The sequence below is a fragment of the Anopheles arabiensis genome, chromosome X (genome assembly GCF_016920715.1).
Source record: "Anopheles arabiensis isolate DONGOLA chromosome X, AaraD3, whole genome shotgun sequence".
Taxonomy (NCBI): domain Eukaryota; kingdom Metazoa; phylum Arthropoda; class Insecta; order Diptera; family Culicidae; genus Anopheles; species Anopheles arabiensis.
The window spans coordinates 7,060,597-7,077,376 of record NC_053519.1 but is presented as its reverse complement, the minus strand read 5'-3'; the positions used below and the strand labels follow the sequence as shown (position 1 = coordinate 7,077,376).

The 16,780-nt window shown below is 46.0% G+C and overlaps 1 protein-coding gene across 12 annotated transcripts in view; it reads left to right on the top strand.

Moving 5' to 3' along the window:
* LOC120905558 overlaps positions 1-16,780 on the top strand; it is a 143,554-nt gene that overhangs the window by 93,845 nt on the left and 32,929 nt on the right. For all 12 annotated transcript variants that reach the window (XM_040316460.1, XM_040316458.1, XM_040316457.1 and 9 more), the window contains 2 exons: positions 7,801-8,063; positions 8,139-8,757. In XM_040316460.1, coding sequence (XP_040172394.1) covers positions 7,801-8,063; positions 8,139-8,757 — 882 coding nt within the window. The remainder of the gene's footprint in view (positions 1-7,800; positions 8,064-8,138; positions 8,758-16,780) is intronic.

The following is a 16,780-nucleotide window of genomic DNA, read 5'->3' as shown; positions in this document are numbered from 1 at the left end:
CCCCCCGGAGTGGCGTGGGGCGGGGTGAGGCTTTGGTGTTTGAGGTGTGCCGGTGTTTCACCTCAAGCAGTGCCAGCTTGCCGCGCCGCTCGGCCTTGTGCGACGGGGTGAGGATTTAAAGATGGTAATAAATTTGAAATTCCCCTCAATTCCGTAGGCGCTTTTCCCGCTCTGCGCTCTCTCTCTCTCTCTCTCTCTCTCTCTCTCTCTCGCTCTTTCGCTCATCTCTCCGCTTATGCAATGCGTTTTTGCACTCCACGGACTCCACCTTTCAGAGCGAATCACACGCACACACACACACACACACACACACACACACACACACACACCCCGGCACAGGCACACATTTGTACGAATGCATTTATTCACGAACAAGGTCGAGCATTCAATATTCATTCCAATATTCAACAGCAAAAGCGGGACAAAACGAGGGCAATACGTACATTTGTGGTGGCATTTTCCCAGTGCGAGCGCGCGTCCCTGTGTGTGTGTGTGTGAATGAATTTTCTACCGTACAGGAGGGAATGTTCCTTTATTTTAGAATTATTGAAAATTCCTTCACCGCTTTTTTGTGTTGCAATTGAAGGTAGGAAAACAAAGGCACCACCTTTTTTTGAAGAAAAACGTTCGTAAGAAGCGAGTTGCCGTTTGGCGGAGATCAAGTGCGTGTGAAATCGTATCCCTTCAGCCCTTAGCCCAGCACAATACGAACAGCTTCTTGTTTTGTATGAAAAAACGGCTCATTCTGCTCCGTTTTGTGTGTGTGTGTTTTTTTTTGTTTATTGCGATAGAATCGAATTGGAATCGAATCAATTGGAAACCCGATCCTTGCACACACACATATCCCTTTGCATTGAACGGAACCGGGACCGGAAAAGATTGAGGGATTAGCACCGGGACGGGGCAACGCAAAACGCAAAACAACGGATCTCGGCAGTGCCGGTGCGGCGAAGATAAGGCAATGCGAGACCACTCAGGTCCTCTGGGGGGGGGGGCGCAAAAGTTGAGCTTTATTTGAAGAAGATGAGCAGAAGAAGAAGAAGAAGAAAAACGCACGCATTTAAAAGAAACCCATCCCGGCGGGGGAGGAATTAAACGCGCTGCTCGCCCCGAAAGATCGATGCCGAGTCCTTTTTCCAAGTGAGACACTTCCATCGCCCGATTACTTCAATCCGATATCCGGATTTAGTTCGCATTGAGGGCACGGGAACGGCAAAAATCAATGCCAAGGGTAAGAGTTTTGTCACTAGAAAAAAAGGAGGGGAGTGGGTACATACCCGGTGGCATTACTTTCTACACACACACACACACATCCGGTCGCTTTGATGTTCGAGCGCTCTTCCTTTGCCGTCTTTGCCTTCGCTAGTTTTTCGTTCACCGTCGCTAGTGAGGCGGAAAACTGAAGCAGCAGCATGGCTCCCTTTTTTCCTCCCGGATCATATGCTCGGATCACATCCCCGTTCTTGCGGGAGCGCGCGCCTGGGCAAAAAGTCGCAGAAAGTGAGGTTATTTTTTGCCTTACCCCAACTGTCCCTCGGAACGCCGTTGTCGCTGGGGGGAATGGTAATTCCGTATCAACTCAGTTTCACTTCAAATAAAGTGTGTTAGGGGGGGGTGGGGGAAGAGGTGGAGGTAGGTGAAGAGCGTAGTGACGAGGATAAGAAATAAATGAACCTTATTGGAAGTGCACCGAATGCGGCGCGCAAATGGGGACTGGATTGAAAATTTAATTTATATTTAACTCTGGAACACGCTCGGGCAGCAAGCGTTGAACCAAAGAAGGGGGAAAAAAGGGAATAGATTCCGATCAATCCATCGGGTGATGGTTTTTCAGCGCCGTACGCGAATTTAGGAGGGCAAAATTGACATGATTTTAGTTTGTTTTTTTTTTTTTTTTTTTGCTTGAAAATGTATGTAAAGAACGCTATTTGCACTAAAAACGCTTCAAATATCGTGACAGAGCGTCTGATTGCATACCTGCAGGCGCTTTCACAACAGTGCACAAATAGTGCGCATAAACGAACAGGTTAGTTTATACTAGCGCGTTTGCAACGATCCAATGCAACAAACTGAAATGTTTATTCAATGCTTTTTTTCTGGGGAATGTGATTGCCCCTTTCAATAGTTCCGTTTTTATGTTTTATGATGTTCTGTATGTATTTAATTGTTTTTTTTACTATTTACTTTTTGGCTACTACATTTTGCCACGTGCAAAACAGATTTCTACAATCCAATTGCATTCCTGTAAGCGCGAAAGAAACTCTTCCATTAGCGTGAATCTAAATTAATCGATTTCACATGGTTAAAGCACCTTTTGCCTATTCTATATCAAACCAATGCTTTTCTTTCCTCTGGAGGGGGGAAAAACAATGAAAACACAAATAAAGCATGTCATTTCGAATGGAAAAAGAAGCGAAAAAAACCTTGAAAACAGTTTGCCATCCATTGGCAGATAAAGTGGGAAAATAAAACCGCATCCGAGCCGCTGAAACAGTCCATATCCTTCCGTTAAGTGATTGATGCTTGAAGATTTCAACCCAAATCGTTACCATTAACCCTCCCCCTCCCCTTCCACCCTTGATTCACACATCTCGCACACACGACAGCACACCAAACATAACCTTCAAAACTCTACTCAACCGAAGTATGCGAAGATCATAAAAATAACACATCAATATCGAGAGCAATAAAAGCGCAAACACTTGCAGAACTTGCTGCCGCGCTTGCCCCGCCCCTGCAGCCTGGAAAATGGAAATGGATATGGTACATCGGCGGCGGCGTAAATATTTATCACCTCATGAGGCGCCACCGCCCCGAACCCAGCATCCCGAGCTTTACGATCCGAACGAGCGTCACTGTAAACTATGGAGATTTTATTGGATGCATCCGAGCGCAGGGAGGGCGGGGGAATGGGGTCTGCACATGCAGCTTCCAAGCGTAGCCGAGCAAACGGTTCCGATGATTGACATTCGGCGCGCCAGAGGACCCAGCTCGTTTCCCGGGGTCTTGCTGCAACTCTCGAAGAAATCTCCAAGACGCGTACCGAACCATTCATCACTCTGCTTCCGGCACCGCCTCCACCTCCCTCCGCCCAACTGTACAACTCTTCAATCACACACACAAATCAATTTTCAATCGACCGGGATCGCTCTGTGCGCGCTGTGAAAGATAAAGCGAGCGGAGTGCAGATTGCAGTTGATTAAATTCAGCCCCGCTTTTCTGCTCCCCTTTTGGCTGCGTCTTCCGGGCGTGTTCCGGTTTCCGCTTTCTTTGGCCGGGCTGCCATATGATTGGAGATTGATAGCGAGCGCCGCGTCTCCCGCATGTGTTTGCTTTGGCTGCTCAGCCCTCCGGTTTTGCTGGGGCGAGAAAACTTGTGCGCCATCCTGTCTGCTTCCCACATTTGGGGGGGGGGGGGTTAGGGCAAGTAAGTCGTCCATCCAACCGGGGTCTGTCTGGCTGGACGGAACAAACATTATGGAAACAATCCGAGGGAGGATAATAGTTGTTTTTTTTTTTTTTCTTCCGCAAACCCGTCAGTCAATCAATCGCAGATGCAGATATCAATTCATTAGAATCAAGTGATCGGTGTGTGAGAGAGAGAGAGAGAGAAAGAGAGAGAAAGAGAGAGAGATTCCTGCAGCTTTGTTCAAACACACTTCGATCCGGTTTGCAGTTTAAAGCAGCTGGCAACACTGCGCCAGTGCGTATCAATCTTGATGCATACCTTTAGGCGCTCCGAATGTAAATCTGCCATGCTAGCACTCAAGTGTGTGTGTGTGTGTGTGTGTGTGTGTGTGTGTGTGTGTGTGTGTGTGTGTGTGTGTGTGTGTGTGTGTCCACTTTTCAAAAGCAGCCAAGGACGGCAGTCAGAAATTACGCAATTGCAAACAGAATTCCGAGTCGGAGCGTTCAGGCAATACTTACGCCCGCATTTAACGTGCGCAAAGAAAAAAGGGAAAATTTGAATTTTGCCACCACTGAGTTGGAAGTAGCAAAGGAGATGAAAGGGAGAGGGAGAGGGCAACACAACCAAAAAACGACACCAAACTTAGATGTAACGTCCAGGCACGTTGATGAGCTGATGGCAGCGTGCTGTGTAGCCGGCGGAAGGTGTTTGCCTTTGATTTACTTTTACCCAGTTGATGACGTGCGCGCGACAAAATTCAGACTCCAGGGCTGGCAGGCGGCACCGGGCATGATAAATCAAGTGCTTTACGGTGGCCGTACGGCCCCTCTCGCTATTCACCTTGTTTCTGAAACTGTATTAAGCCAATTTTGTCCCATTGCATACTTTCAGGCGCCTTAAGTTAGACCATTGGCACGACGGAATTGCTTTAACGGGAGCTTGTTCGGCGCAACTACTAGCAAGACTTTTCGCCCGAGCTTGCGCTTGGGCACACAGTGGCAGACAGAAGCAGCTGAAAAGTTAATATTGCCATCTCGCTCTTTCTCTCTCTGCCGGATGGAAAAGCAATCAAAAACTGACCCGGTTGACGAGAATCGCGCTCCATCTCACCAACTGCTGAAAATGAAGCTGTCGATTTAAGCTAATTTCCTGCCGTCCAACTTTACGCCGGGTTTCGCATCCCTTCCCATGCCCTCCCCCTGTCGAGAGTGTTGGTGTTACGTTGGGTGACTTTTTTTTTTTTGGTTGGGCTTCTCATTCTCTCTCACCGTTTCGTTTCGATTTCCGGGCATGAAAGTAAAAATGGAATTGCAGTCAACCAGAAAACAAAAAAAAACACACACACACTCCCCGTGATGGAAGCAGGGCAAAGATGGATCACCTGCAACTCACCAGCTTTGCGCTCATATATCGTTAGTTACACACAAACACACACACACACACACCTAGTCACCATAAATATCCGACTGAACCGTTCGGTTCCAGTTTAGGCTTTGGGTTGCAGCTTCTTTTTTACCCTAAGCGTACGTAAAAATAAATGTGAAAGAAATTCAATTAAAAACCTTGCTCGTAGCGGACACACCAAACTTTTCCTGCACCACAAAACCGTCGAAACACATAGCCGGCGCCGTTCGATGGAGTGTCACTGGAGGGCGTCTGCTCAATAGCTCTGGGTGGCGCAGGACGGCAGGAAACAATCCATTTTTAAAAGCAATTCTTCACTTTGACTGATAGTGAATGATCCGCTTTATTGGCCGGGGAGAGTTCCCGGTCTCTCCCGGTTGTATAAATCTTGATTTCCGTGGAGCGACAAGCCACCGTCCAATGGGGGGGGGATACCACAGCTGAACGCTATGGGGAAGCAATTGACGGTCGGTGCAAACTTGGTGCAATTTATATTTTAGCAAAACTGTTCTGCCGGGGCCCAACGGAGTGAGGCTTATTTGAGGGTACTTTTTATATAGCTCGCCACGTCACGCGATTAGAATTAATCGCATCCAGCATAACATAGCTGGGCCCGTAAATCGATCGGTTCTATTTGCCCAACCAATCCGATACGAAAATCCAATGTTGCGTGGCTCCGTGGCGCATCGCAACACTGCACACATCACCCGTAATTGTGTGTCACAGTCGTAACGCTGTGTCCGCACGAAACGTGCGACCCACGGGACGGTGACCAACTACCAGGGGAGCTAGCCCAAGTAACAGTTGCCGCTCTAGAAGTTCCAGTTGCAAAAAAAAAAGAAAAAAAAAACAATTTCAACTATTGATTTTATTGTTCATTTACTACATGTGTCAAACAATTCAGCAGAAAGGACAGTGAAAGTTTAGATGAAATAACAAAGGATACACAAAGTGTTACTTGGGAAGCAATACTTGCAAGGGTTTTCCGATTCAATCCAAAAGTACAGTGGTGGGCATTAAAAATCGGACACTTTTACGAAATTCTCATCGAAGTCCAGCCGCTCTTTTCACTTTGCGATCCATTTATCAATTTCCTAGAACTATAAATCGTCATGAAAACTGTGCAGCGGGCTTCTCATATTACCTTTCTGCACGTGAATGTGAAATAAGAATTAAAAAAACTATTACATGGGATTAACAGAGGGCATTAATAGAATTTCTTAAACTACTGGAACATCAAAAATCCATAGAAAGAAGATAGCTTCATTGGTTTGCTCAATAGATGGCGTATTACAACTCATCATACAACAGTACAGAGGGAATCCCAAGTGCCACAAATCCACTAAACGACCACTAAACGCCTTCTAAACGACTCAAGCTCAAGCGATGAAGCTCCACTGGTTGGGGTATCCCACCAACAGAGAGCGCCATCAGCTTTTTTGATATTTTTAGAATGCATGAGTCCTTTGCCGTCTGCTAAACGAAGTCTTTCTATATTCCGTTTAGGTTGATAGCTTGAGTCGTTTAGAACCCGTTTAGTGGTCGTTTAGTGGATTTGTGGCACTTGGGTCATCGCAGTACAACAGGTCGTTTAGCAGCAGTCCCAAGTGACATTTGTTCTACATTTTGAACTATTTTTTAGAAAAAGCCCCCCCTTAAAATCGACTGTGATGTGGCTTTTTCGTTGCTTTCTCCTCTGTCCTTCAGGAAATAGCGTTTACAATCCTTATCACTGGAGGTATTTTATACCAAAAAACCAAATTTTAACAAAACAACGACGCGCGGAATGTGCTTTCTTTTTTCGTCAAATATTAAAGCCAATGAATCTAAAACGAATTGGATGCCATCATCATCCAAAAGAAAGAGGCCATACACATGCACAAACAAAAATTTGACGCGTTTATTATGGTTTATCATGCACAAATCCATTTTTTTTTATTTCGAGCACCACTCAAGCAGTTTATGGTTAAAAATGTAGTACAAATATCTGTTACGGCGTACAATTCGTTTTAGATTCCTTTGCTCAAATACTTGGTGGAAAAAGAAGGCACATTTCGTGCGACATTATTTGGTGAAAATTCGGTGTTTTTGGTATAAAATTGGTCATGCGACCAGTAATAAGGATTAGTAACGTTATATACCAAAGGACAGAGAAGAAAGAAACGAAAACGGCAAAACGGCCATATCACAGTCGATTTAAAAGAGCTTGTTCTAAAAGTCCCTTAAACTGGTGCTGTTTAAGGAAAGTATAAGGCGCAAGTTTAAGGGAAATAGCTCGTAACCCTAATTTTCGAGCTCGAGAATGTCAATTGGGATAATTTATGGTGTTTCGAGCACCATTCGAGCAGATCAGGATTGAAAATTTAAAACAAATGGCACTTGGGACAGTGACAATGGGCCTACAAATAATGATTGTCCATTTTATTGCTTTTGTGACATTTTCATTTAGATTATTGGACTTTATTTACTATCATAGAATGATTGAGCCTAAATTGAGAATTAAAATTGTTGAAACACAAATTTTGACCAGTTGCTGTTGTGGCTATTCCATAGTGCAAACATCAAAACGTCAGCCGTTGACGTTGACGTTTGCTTAAACTGAAGAAAATAGTGATTTTGAACACGAAACGTTTCTGGTTCGTATTGAGTTTTCGACATTCGGGAAAGCATGCGTGTAATCTGTAACTTTCGTTAAACGTAGTAAAGAAATCTAAAATTAGCTGAAAAAACACTGCATTCGTAGTTCGATCGAACGTAATCTCTCGTTGCCGTGAGTAGTCCCGTGTAATTATGCGATTGGTCAGCGACAAGCGCGACACGGATGGAAGCCAATTGCATCTCGGTTGACCCGGCACAAAACCACAGCAAACACACGACCCCGACCACTATTGACAGTGACAGGCGTGTTGTAATGCCCGCCCCCCCCCGTAATCGAAACATTCAGCCGATACTAACTTTGAATTGTTTTGTGCCGGCTCTAATTACAGGTGATCGCCTCATCAGTCTCGCCGGTGAGCCGCCCGAACGACAGCGCGAATCGTTCCCGGAACGAGCCGAACCAACGGCAGCAGCGCAAGTGAAACAGAGCCCCATCGTTAGTGGCAGAACAGCGCCGAAAACTAGCAATTCCGTACCGCCTACTGCTCCCACTGGAGAGAGTAATGAACCGAAGCCAAAGCTAAACAGTAACGGTGCACCGTCCGCAACCGTTTCCTCCTTTCTGGCGGACAGTTACAACGCGTCCGATAAGGTAGGCTATACAACAGAGTGCAAAACGCCCCGTCTTACCAGTCCTAACCGAACCGGCCCCGTCCTCTTCCCACAGGTGCTTCAGAAGCTCGTGCAAAGCTTGGGCCGCTCGCTAAACACCCGCAAGCGCGATCGGCTCGAGGCGAAGCGGAAAGGTGGCACCAGCTGGCTGCGACGCGTACCGGGCTGCTGTGCCGGTACGGGCAAATCGGTGTCACCGCCGGCACGCGACTCGCTCATCTCATCGCAAACGGGCGGCAGCTTACGGTACCGCAACGAGCGCAATCGCCGGCCGTGTGGGGAGAGCGATCCACTGCTGTTCGCTGCCAAGCCCGACGCACAGCCGGACCGGCAAGAGGCTGCCAGCGAGCACCTTCTCTCCCACAGCTGTGATGGTTCGCTCGACGGCACACGGTTTCAGCTCGATCTTCCGGACGTGGAGCCGGCAGTAGAGCTTACCTGCTACCATCACCACGACCACGACGACGACGAGGACGAGGACGACGAAGACGAAGGCGACGATACCGACCAAGGCATCGTCCACCACAACGAACGAACGTGCGCACTGGAACGCAGTGCCAGTGAACGAGCCGATCGTAACCAGCGCACCCGAACGAATATGGGCGCGAATGTGTCCTCCTCCGCCCGACAGCACGCGAAAGGACTAACCAGTGGACGCAGGGCCCAATCCATAGGTAAGTGGAAATGGTTTCTAGTATACTTATGCAGCACTGGCTGTGCGTCGGAATTTGATTTGCAACCCAAAACCAGTACTAGATGAATGTAAATCCACATATTGCATACCTGCAGGCGTTTATAAGCGCCGTCTCATTGTTTTGTTCAGTAATGTCCGGGGAACTAGGGAACTAGTTAATTTGAATCGGTTACAGGGTTGTGCAAGATGCTTCAGAGGATATTTCATTACTTTTAGGAAGCGTGTAAAGGATTTTGGAAACGAAAACGAAATTCCCGAATGCCTCTTTACATCGAAGGACACATACCGAAAAACTGATTCAGCGCCATATCGATCCAGGGGCTGATCCCGAACCCATGTCAGTCCTAGAATTTTATAGAACTTCGATTCATTACTATTCTGGAACTGATTCCAACCCCATAAAGGTTTAAGAATCGATCACGAATACATACTAGCCCTGGAACTGATCCTAACTCCTTTTGGTGCTATTAGATTTTGTATATGGAATTGGATTTTAGCTGTCAAAATCGATTCCAGCTCGAATTCTTCTCTCTAGTGTAACAACGTGCAGGGAATCTGAGATGGAATTTGTTTCATTCTTTTCTGTGCAATGTAATTTAAAATGGGCTTTTATTTACGATTTTTTTTAGCTCTCTGACAGTTAATTTCCTCTCAGTACAGTATCTGCGTTGGGTAATCCGAATTCATTTTTTCCGAATTCACGCGCTTTGACATGCCGGTTCCAATTCCATCTACTAAATCTAATAGCACCATTTCCGGTCCTTTAACCTATGGTGTCAGGTGGCATATCATACATAGAACTGCTCTCAAAACCATATCGGCACTCCATACCAGAAACCATACCAGAATTTATACTAAGCCTATGCCGGTCTTGGAACTGACCCCATATAAATCCTGGAACTTATACCTACCGGCACTGGAACTCATCCCGAACCCCGAACTGATTCCGATTGCATCTGTCTGTCCTGTATCAAATGCTGATCCCATTCTGGGTCCTGATACTGCTTCCTTGTTTATTCGGCCCCAAACATAGTACCTGTATCTCTCGCAGTCATCGTCAACTATCCAGTCCAGTGGTTTTGCTTATGTATTCTTGTCTGTCGCATCGAGGACTCCTGCAGTGCTTTAAACTCTTCAACTCGGACGACACAGCATACGTCTGTTGTGTGGGTTGAAGCCTTATAGTCAAGGACTGATCCGGCTGCGTCGAACTCGATAAGGCTCGACAGGTCACGCCGCGTAGGTCATTACGAAGAATAAGAGAAACATTTGAAACATTGTTTGACGTAAAAGCATGTCCAGGTTAGATATTGTCATGCTTTAACACTAGAACTACCAAACGTTTTAAGTGTTTGTGACAAAAATGCTAGTAAGTGTTTAATAAAACATTTCAAAGAGCTGAATATTGGTTTAATATATTTGGAATACCAAATAAAGCTAAATTAAATTATTGTCATCTCCCACCATATTATTACTTATGAGTAATAGCCAGTTAAATTGAAGCGTTACCCAGCAAAATTACTGTTACGGCAGTTGTAGTGTTTAAGGTGGACCAGCAAAGAAGCTCTAGAGATGACTATGTATGTATTTAAGGGGTCTGAATCATAGACATTTTCACGTTAAAAACGACAGACATTTCACCAGGTAACTACATTAAATTAAAGCAATACGCGCAGCAAAATACATTAAAAAGAAGAAGAACGGTCGGAAGAAACATTGAAACATTAAAAAAACACGCTCCAAAAAGCACCTGAAAGTAAAGCCCCAAAAGAAAGGGGATTGTGTAAGAATGTTTGGATCTATATTTGCACGAACTGCCACTACCTTCTTGGCTGGCATAATCAACTGCTGCTGCTGCTACAGTCATACTCAAAACGCGAACAGATAGAAACAGAAAATCTTGAAGAGCATCGCAACAACAACTACAAAAAAAAACAGTATAATGGCCTGCCCGTCTCGCGTAGCAACGGGGAGAAAGAAAGCACCGTGTTGAAGTGCCAGCCAGCCCGGTAAATGAATAAATAAAATATATAGAATTGACCGGCACGATTTCATATGCAACAAGCCGGCCAGCGCCACAAACACCACACCGATGTTTCGATGTCTCGTTAATGCAGGCAGACAGGGAACTACAGCCGCGCCGGTGTGCCGTCTTGCGATGTAACCGGAACAAAAGCACCGCGCAAATCGCTCCACCAATGCAGGAGCAACGGTGGAACGGCCCGGCGAACGGGGAAAACATGAACCACCGAGGCCATTTTCTTATCCTCTCGCAACCGGTTGGCACCGAAGCCGGCAGCAACAGCAAGTTGGTGTAATTGAATTTACATTCATTTACGATCATTTACGGCAAAGCCAGCCCAACAGGAAGTGGAAAGCCGTACCGACACGCACAGAGACAGCTCTGGTAAGGCACACTAACCACTATCCGGTTCCGATTGGGGCTTCGGTTTTGTTGCGAGTGAGCACCCACGGCACCGCCTGGGAATTGAAAGGGGGGGGGGGGAAACCTCCGGCGTACATGTGTGGGTCGACCATCGACTCGGAGTGCGGATTTTGAAGCGTCCCCAGACCGAGGACAAAAATGAGTCGACATATTCTAGCGGACGGTGCGGGCGTACTATCGCTACCATCATTCCCCCTCGGGAGCAGGTTCGGTCATGCTGACATTTTCTCCCTTGCCTGCGAGCAACGGTGAAGCACTTGTACTATCCCTCCGCGCGATTGCTGCCCGGGTACTCCACGACGGGACGCGCGGGTTTGATTGTGTTAGGCGGCGCTCGATTCCACGATTTGATTTCATTTCTGTTTGCAAGATTGAACGCTTGCCGGTTGAGGCTTAATGCAATGAATGGATCCTCTTTCTTTTCTTTTCTTTTCGTATCGACCTATAATACTTTTTTTGTTTGGGTCCTGACGAGCCACTTGCCAGCAGAGCAGAGCTTTGCGCAACAGACAGCTGTACAATGGCGTTGACCGGCTTACCAGGAGTGTCAAACCAGTTCAGAGCGATGGAAGGCAATGCCCGATTATCGTTATTGCTTCTTTTTTTGCAACCAAGAAATTTAACTAGTTTAACGCTTACCAACTGTGACACCTATCGCCAACCAGTCGATAAAAATTAACCACCGGTTTGGCTATATCGACCAACAAATCTATCTACTCGAATTGGTATCGCGTACGCATTTCACTTACCGGTCGATAAAATTGTATCGACTAATATGAAAACCGATCGAGTAGTTTCACCACCTGTCCAATTGGCTTTCTTTACTTGGATTTGTTTAAGAATGAGCACACCACTTGCGCCCTAAAGCAACTCGAAAATGTGTTTTACGTTTATATTGTGTTCCTAAATGTTAAATGTTACAACTTTCGTGGGCGTTCTCTATTGTTCTATATCGCAGTGACAGGCGTACATTCACAGTTTGAAATTTGCGTGTTTCAATCCAGATTCATCAAACCCATGTTTTCGTACGAAGCCAACTGGAGCCACCCGGAGTCGCTAGTCAACAGGAGGTGCCGTGGAAGCCGATTTGTTTGAACAGTCAGAGGCGTATGCGGCCGTTCTGAGCCGTTTTGAACCGTCCTGAACCAATAGTCTGCTGCCGGCGCTGGCGTCGGACGGCTCCGGTAGCTTCAGGACGCCTGCGGATGGTTCCGGATAGCTCCGGATGGTTCTAGGTGGTTACGGACGGCTCCAGATGGCTCCAGAAATGATTACGATACAAAAAACAGGGCCTGTCTCGTGGCGCTATCGTCAACTCGTACGACTTAAGAACATGTACGCCATGGGATCAAGTCCCGCATGGACCATGCCCCCATACTTAGGATTGACTATCCTGTGTTGAGAATAAATAAGTAACTGAACACCAAGCCCACTAGTGGTACATACAGGTCTTGACCGACAACGGTTTTTATGCCGTATAAGAAGAAGAAGAAGAATATGTACCTCCTCTTTTACTTGCCATAACATCCTGTGTGAGCATGACTGCCTGTACAGGATTTCTAGACTTATTCAGTGCCACGCAGCCGGATATTCAATCGCTACTACGGGGGAATGCTGCACTAAGCTTCATTCCACGACGGGCATGTTGTTAAGTCGTGTAAGTTAACGGCTGAACCACGGCCCCGCTTCGTCTATATTTCAAGGCCAGAATTTATTTAATTAACGATGAAGTTAACCAAAAAAAATGTCATCTATTATTAAATTATTAACCTTTTAAGTTTACTCCGTGGAACTCCGCAGTTCCGTGGAACACGCATGACATAACAACAAACCCGTCGTGGGTTCAAATCTAAAATGGACCGTCCTGCGTAGCAAGGACTGACTTTCCGGCTGCGTGGTATTCAATAAGTCTCGAAAGCCTGTATTGGCCAACATGTCCACCTAGGACGTTACACCAAGTAGAAGTAATCAATTATCATCTTAACGCATTTTCGTAATAAATTGTTTTCATTTAATTAAATTAATTATCCAGTTAAATTTTATTTTTACTGAATTTTTGTGTATTAGGGACGATTTTTAATAATATTGGGGCCCTTCACGATTATAGTCAGTTTTTTGTATGGAGTTTGACAGTTGGAGGCTGAAATCATGTCAACACTCCATACAAAACCACACATAAAACTAGCCTGCAATGTTCAGTCTAGATTATTCTAGCCTCAAAGCTGGAATTAGATTCGAGTACCTGCTCGAAAAATGGCAAAATATTTATCGGTGGTGTTTACACTTATCCCAAGGTGCATTAAAGAGATCAGGTAAAGGAATTTAGAATCAAAGTGTATGTAGTCGAGGTGGTCTCATAGCATTTTTTTATAACGAATTTTGAGCATCACTTTTTAACAGCACGGGTGAAAACTTTTGCTCAAACGAGCTTTCTGGAGGCTTGACGAGTACTCAAAACACTCTTAAAATCTTCATTAAGAAGCAGAAGCGATAAAAATCAGTCTTCTAAATCCATACACCTTGGGATAAGCTCACCTGTATATTATACCCACTTAGATAGCTGCTCGAAAACTGCTATCCAATCCAAACAGCTGACAGGCTGAAATTTCAGCCTACGAACTTAAAACGGAAAGGACCCCATTTATAAGAAACTCATACGAAATATCTTAATGCTTTGTTTTGTATACATTAAATATTCCAAATCATGATTATTACTCCAAATCACGGTTTGACTCACGTAGAATGCGCACTCTGCACTGTTTATCAAATGCTTCGAAGCAGTTGATCATTTGATAAATTTTTGCCGTTTCGCGATACAAATTAAATTATTACTTTTTTAACGGCTGCTTGACTTTTTACCCACTATTGCTATGTGCAGCCATGACAGTTGCTTCCACCGTTTTATCGGTCGACAAATTTGCCGCTTCGCTATACCAATCCGCCTTGTTTGTTATTATATTGGTCGATATATTTATCGACTGGTGGTTAACATCGTTGGCGATAGGTGACTGTGTTAGGCAAACACTATTGATCGCGCTTATACGCAAAGCAATCAAACGGTTACAGTAAAAAGTGCACGGTCGGTGGAAAACTTCCAAACGCAAAACGTACCATCCGACTGTTCGCGGCGGAATCTTGAGGGGTTAAAATCCCTGGAAAATCCCTCACAGCTTCACAGACTCATCAAAATATGCTACCTGTCGGATTGTTTCGCGGAACACGGAGCGTTCTAAAATGCTGCTTACGCCTGCCGGCCTTTCCCTCTCCCAATCTCTCTCGGACAGGATCGATCGGAGAAAGAAAAGGGGAAAACAGCAGCAGCAGCAGCAGCTAAGTGTTTCGTGGAAAGTTACACTCCAAGAACCATACGCGCTGGAGCCTGTGTAAATAATGCTCTGGTTTCTCCCTGCCCTCACACATTCAAGGACACACGCAAAGTGGGGTGTGTCTAAACAAAAAAAAAACATCCAAGGAAAACACATCCCCCCCCCCCCCCCACCGTAAGCGTATTGTGAATGGATTAAATGTTAAGCACTTTGACTTTGTTTTCCTTTTTGGTCTGTTTTGGCTAGCACCAGCATAACAAAAAGGACAGAATGGCACGAAACGAAGGTCAAACGCGCCGGACCCGGAAATCCTATTGATGTAAATGAGCCAATGAAAAATTAACGAACAAACTAATGGCTGAGAGTGCAGCACAATACCAAGCAAGCAAGCAGAAAAAAAATTGCTTCGAAATGGCCCTTCTTGGTGCGCGCTTGTCGGAAGACTCCTAATGTCTTTGGTGACGGGATGTGGTGCAAAAACTAGCAACAAGCAGCAGCGGGAGCAGCAAAAGAAAGGGCGAAACAAACCAGAACGCTTCACGCAAGCCGGTAAAGAGCTGTGACAATGGAAAAAAGCGGATTACACCGGGTTTGGACGCGTGTTTCCGTTTCCAATGTTTTACCGTCCGCTCTCTAGACCCTCGCCCCATCTGAACCGGTCGTCCCTAAGTTACCTCCGTTTAATCCGATGTTGCCATATTTACAGCAAACTTTACGCGGGTGTGGGCTCCCATCGCGTTCGGGGAGTTTTTTTTCTCGCTTTCTCGTTCTCTCGAAGGTGGTTTTCCCAACCTCTCAACCGCTTCCAGGGAGGAAGTTGAGTAAAAGTGTGCGGAAGAAGCGACGGCGCCGGACACAGTAAAGCACATGCTAATCCTTCCCGACGGAGCCACATCGCATCCCGACGTGGGCTGGACGGTTCACCCCGCCCCGCTTCGCTTGCCACCCGTGGGAAAGTGAGCCAGCGCGAATGAAAACCGGAACCGAACAGGGCAACAGGGTGCGGGCACAATAGATAAAAAGAAGAAGAAGAAGGAAAAAACCATGGAAATTGTTCCGAGCCGATTAAAGGATGATGGAATTGTGTGGGAAACAGAGAGAGAGAGAGAGAGAGAGAGGTTAAAAGCAATAAAACAAGATCGGAACAGCGTGGAATGCAGGGTTGTTCAATTTCCGGCCAGCTAACAAGGGGGGGGGGGGGAAGAGGGCTGTTGTAAAATGAAGCCCAGCTCACATCCTGTGTGAGTGTACCTTTTTCTGCTACTTTTTGTTGTTGTTTGCTTCGCTTTTAATGCTTAGTAAACGCCACAACCGGACCGGACGCAGTTAAGAGTGCATCGTGCAATCCGCCGACCGAGGGTACGCAAGCTGGGAAGTTTGAATTGCCCTTGTTTTCTAGGGAAGCTTTGAACCCCTAAACGATTTGGGTTAATTGGCCGCGGATCCACCACATCCGCGTGCAACAGTCATTCGTGGAAGAGTGCGCACGGTGGATACTGTACCGAAACAAGCGCCCGAAGCGTCGTGCACCTTCGTGGTGCAATCGGTAACGCACGGATTAATGTAAACCCGCACTTGCGAGCATCGGATCAAATCCCAATCTTGTATCAGCAAATAAGAATGTGTTGTAATGTGTGCTGCATACTTTTAGGGATGTATATAAAACGTCACAAGTTTTTCTAATGTGACATTGTAATAATTTGCAAGCCTAAATGTATGCAAACTGCAGCACAAAACCATGTAATTAGGACACTTTTTTCCGATAGCTCTCGGTAGTGAGCAGAAAACCCCTGGAAATGTCTCTTTTTTTGTTTTCCTTTGTTTGTTACGCGTACCTTGCTCTTATGCGCACTTCACTCCATATTGAATTCCAGTAAAAGATTATGTCACTGTGCGGCTACCTAGGAGAAAAGTTCATCGCTGAACAGTCAATACTATAGATGTGTGTGTGTGTGTGTGTGTGTGCCTCGGGAGTCAATTCTCCCACCAGAGCGACCTTCCTCGGAGGATTGATAGTCTCCGTTCGAGCAACTTCCTGCGTGGTGGGTGAGGCGGGAAAAGTTTCATGGCATGAAGAGAGAAAAATTCCCAATATATTTTACCCGCTCGCCGGCCGACCACCCGGCCCTCAGAAAACTATTCCACCCCCTTTGGTCGCGTCCATCGGTCGAGAATAAGAGGAATCCCTTTGCGCAGTGCTGCTTCACGAAACCGACCGGTCGACCGGGCAG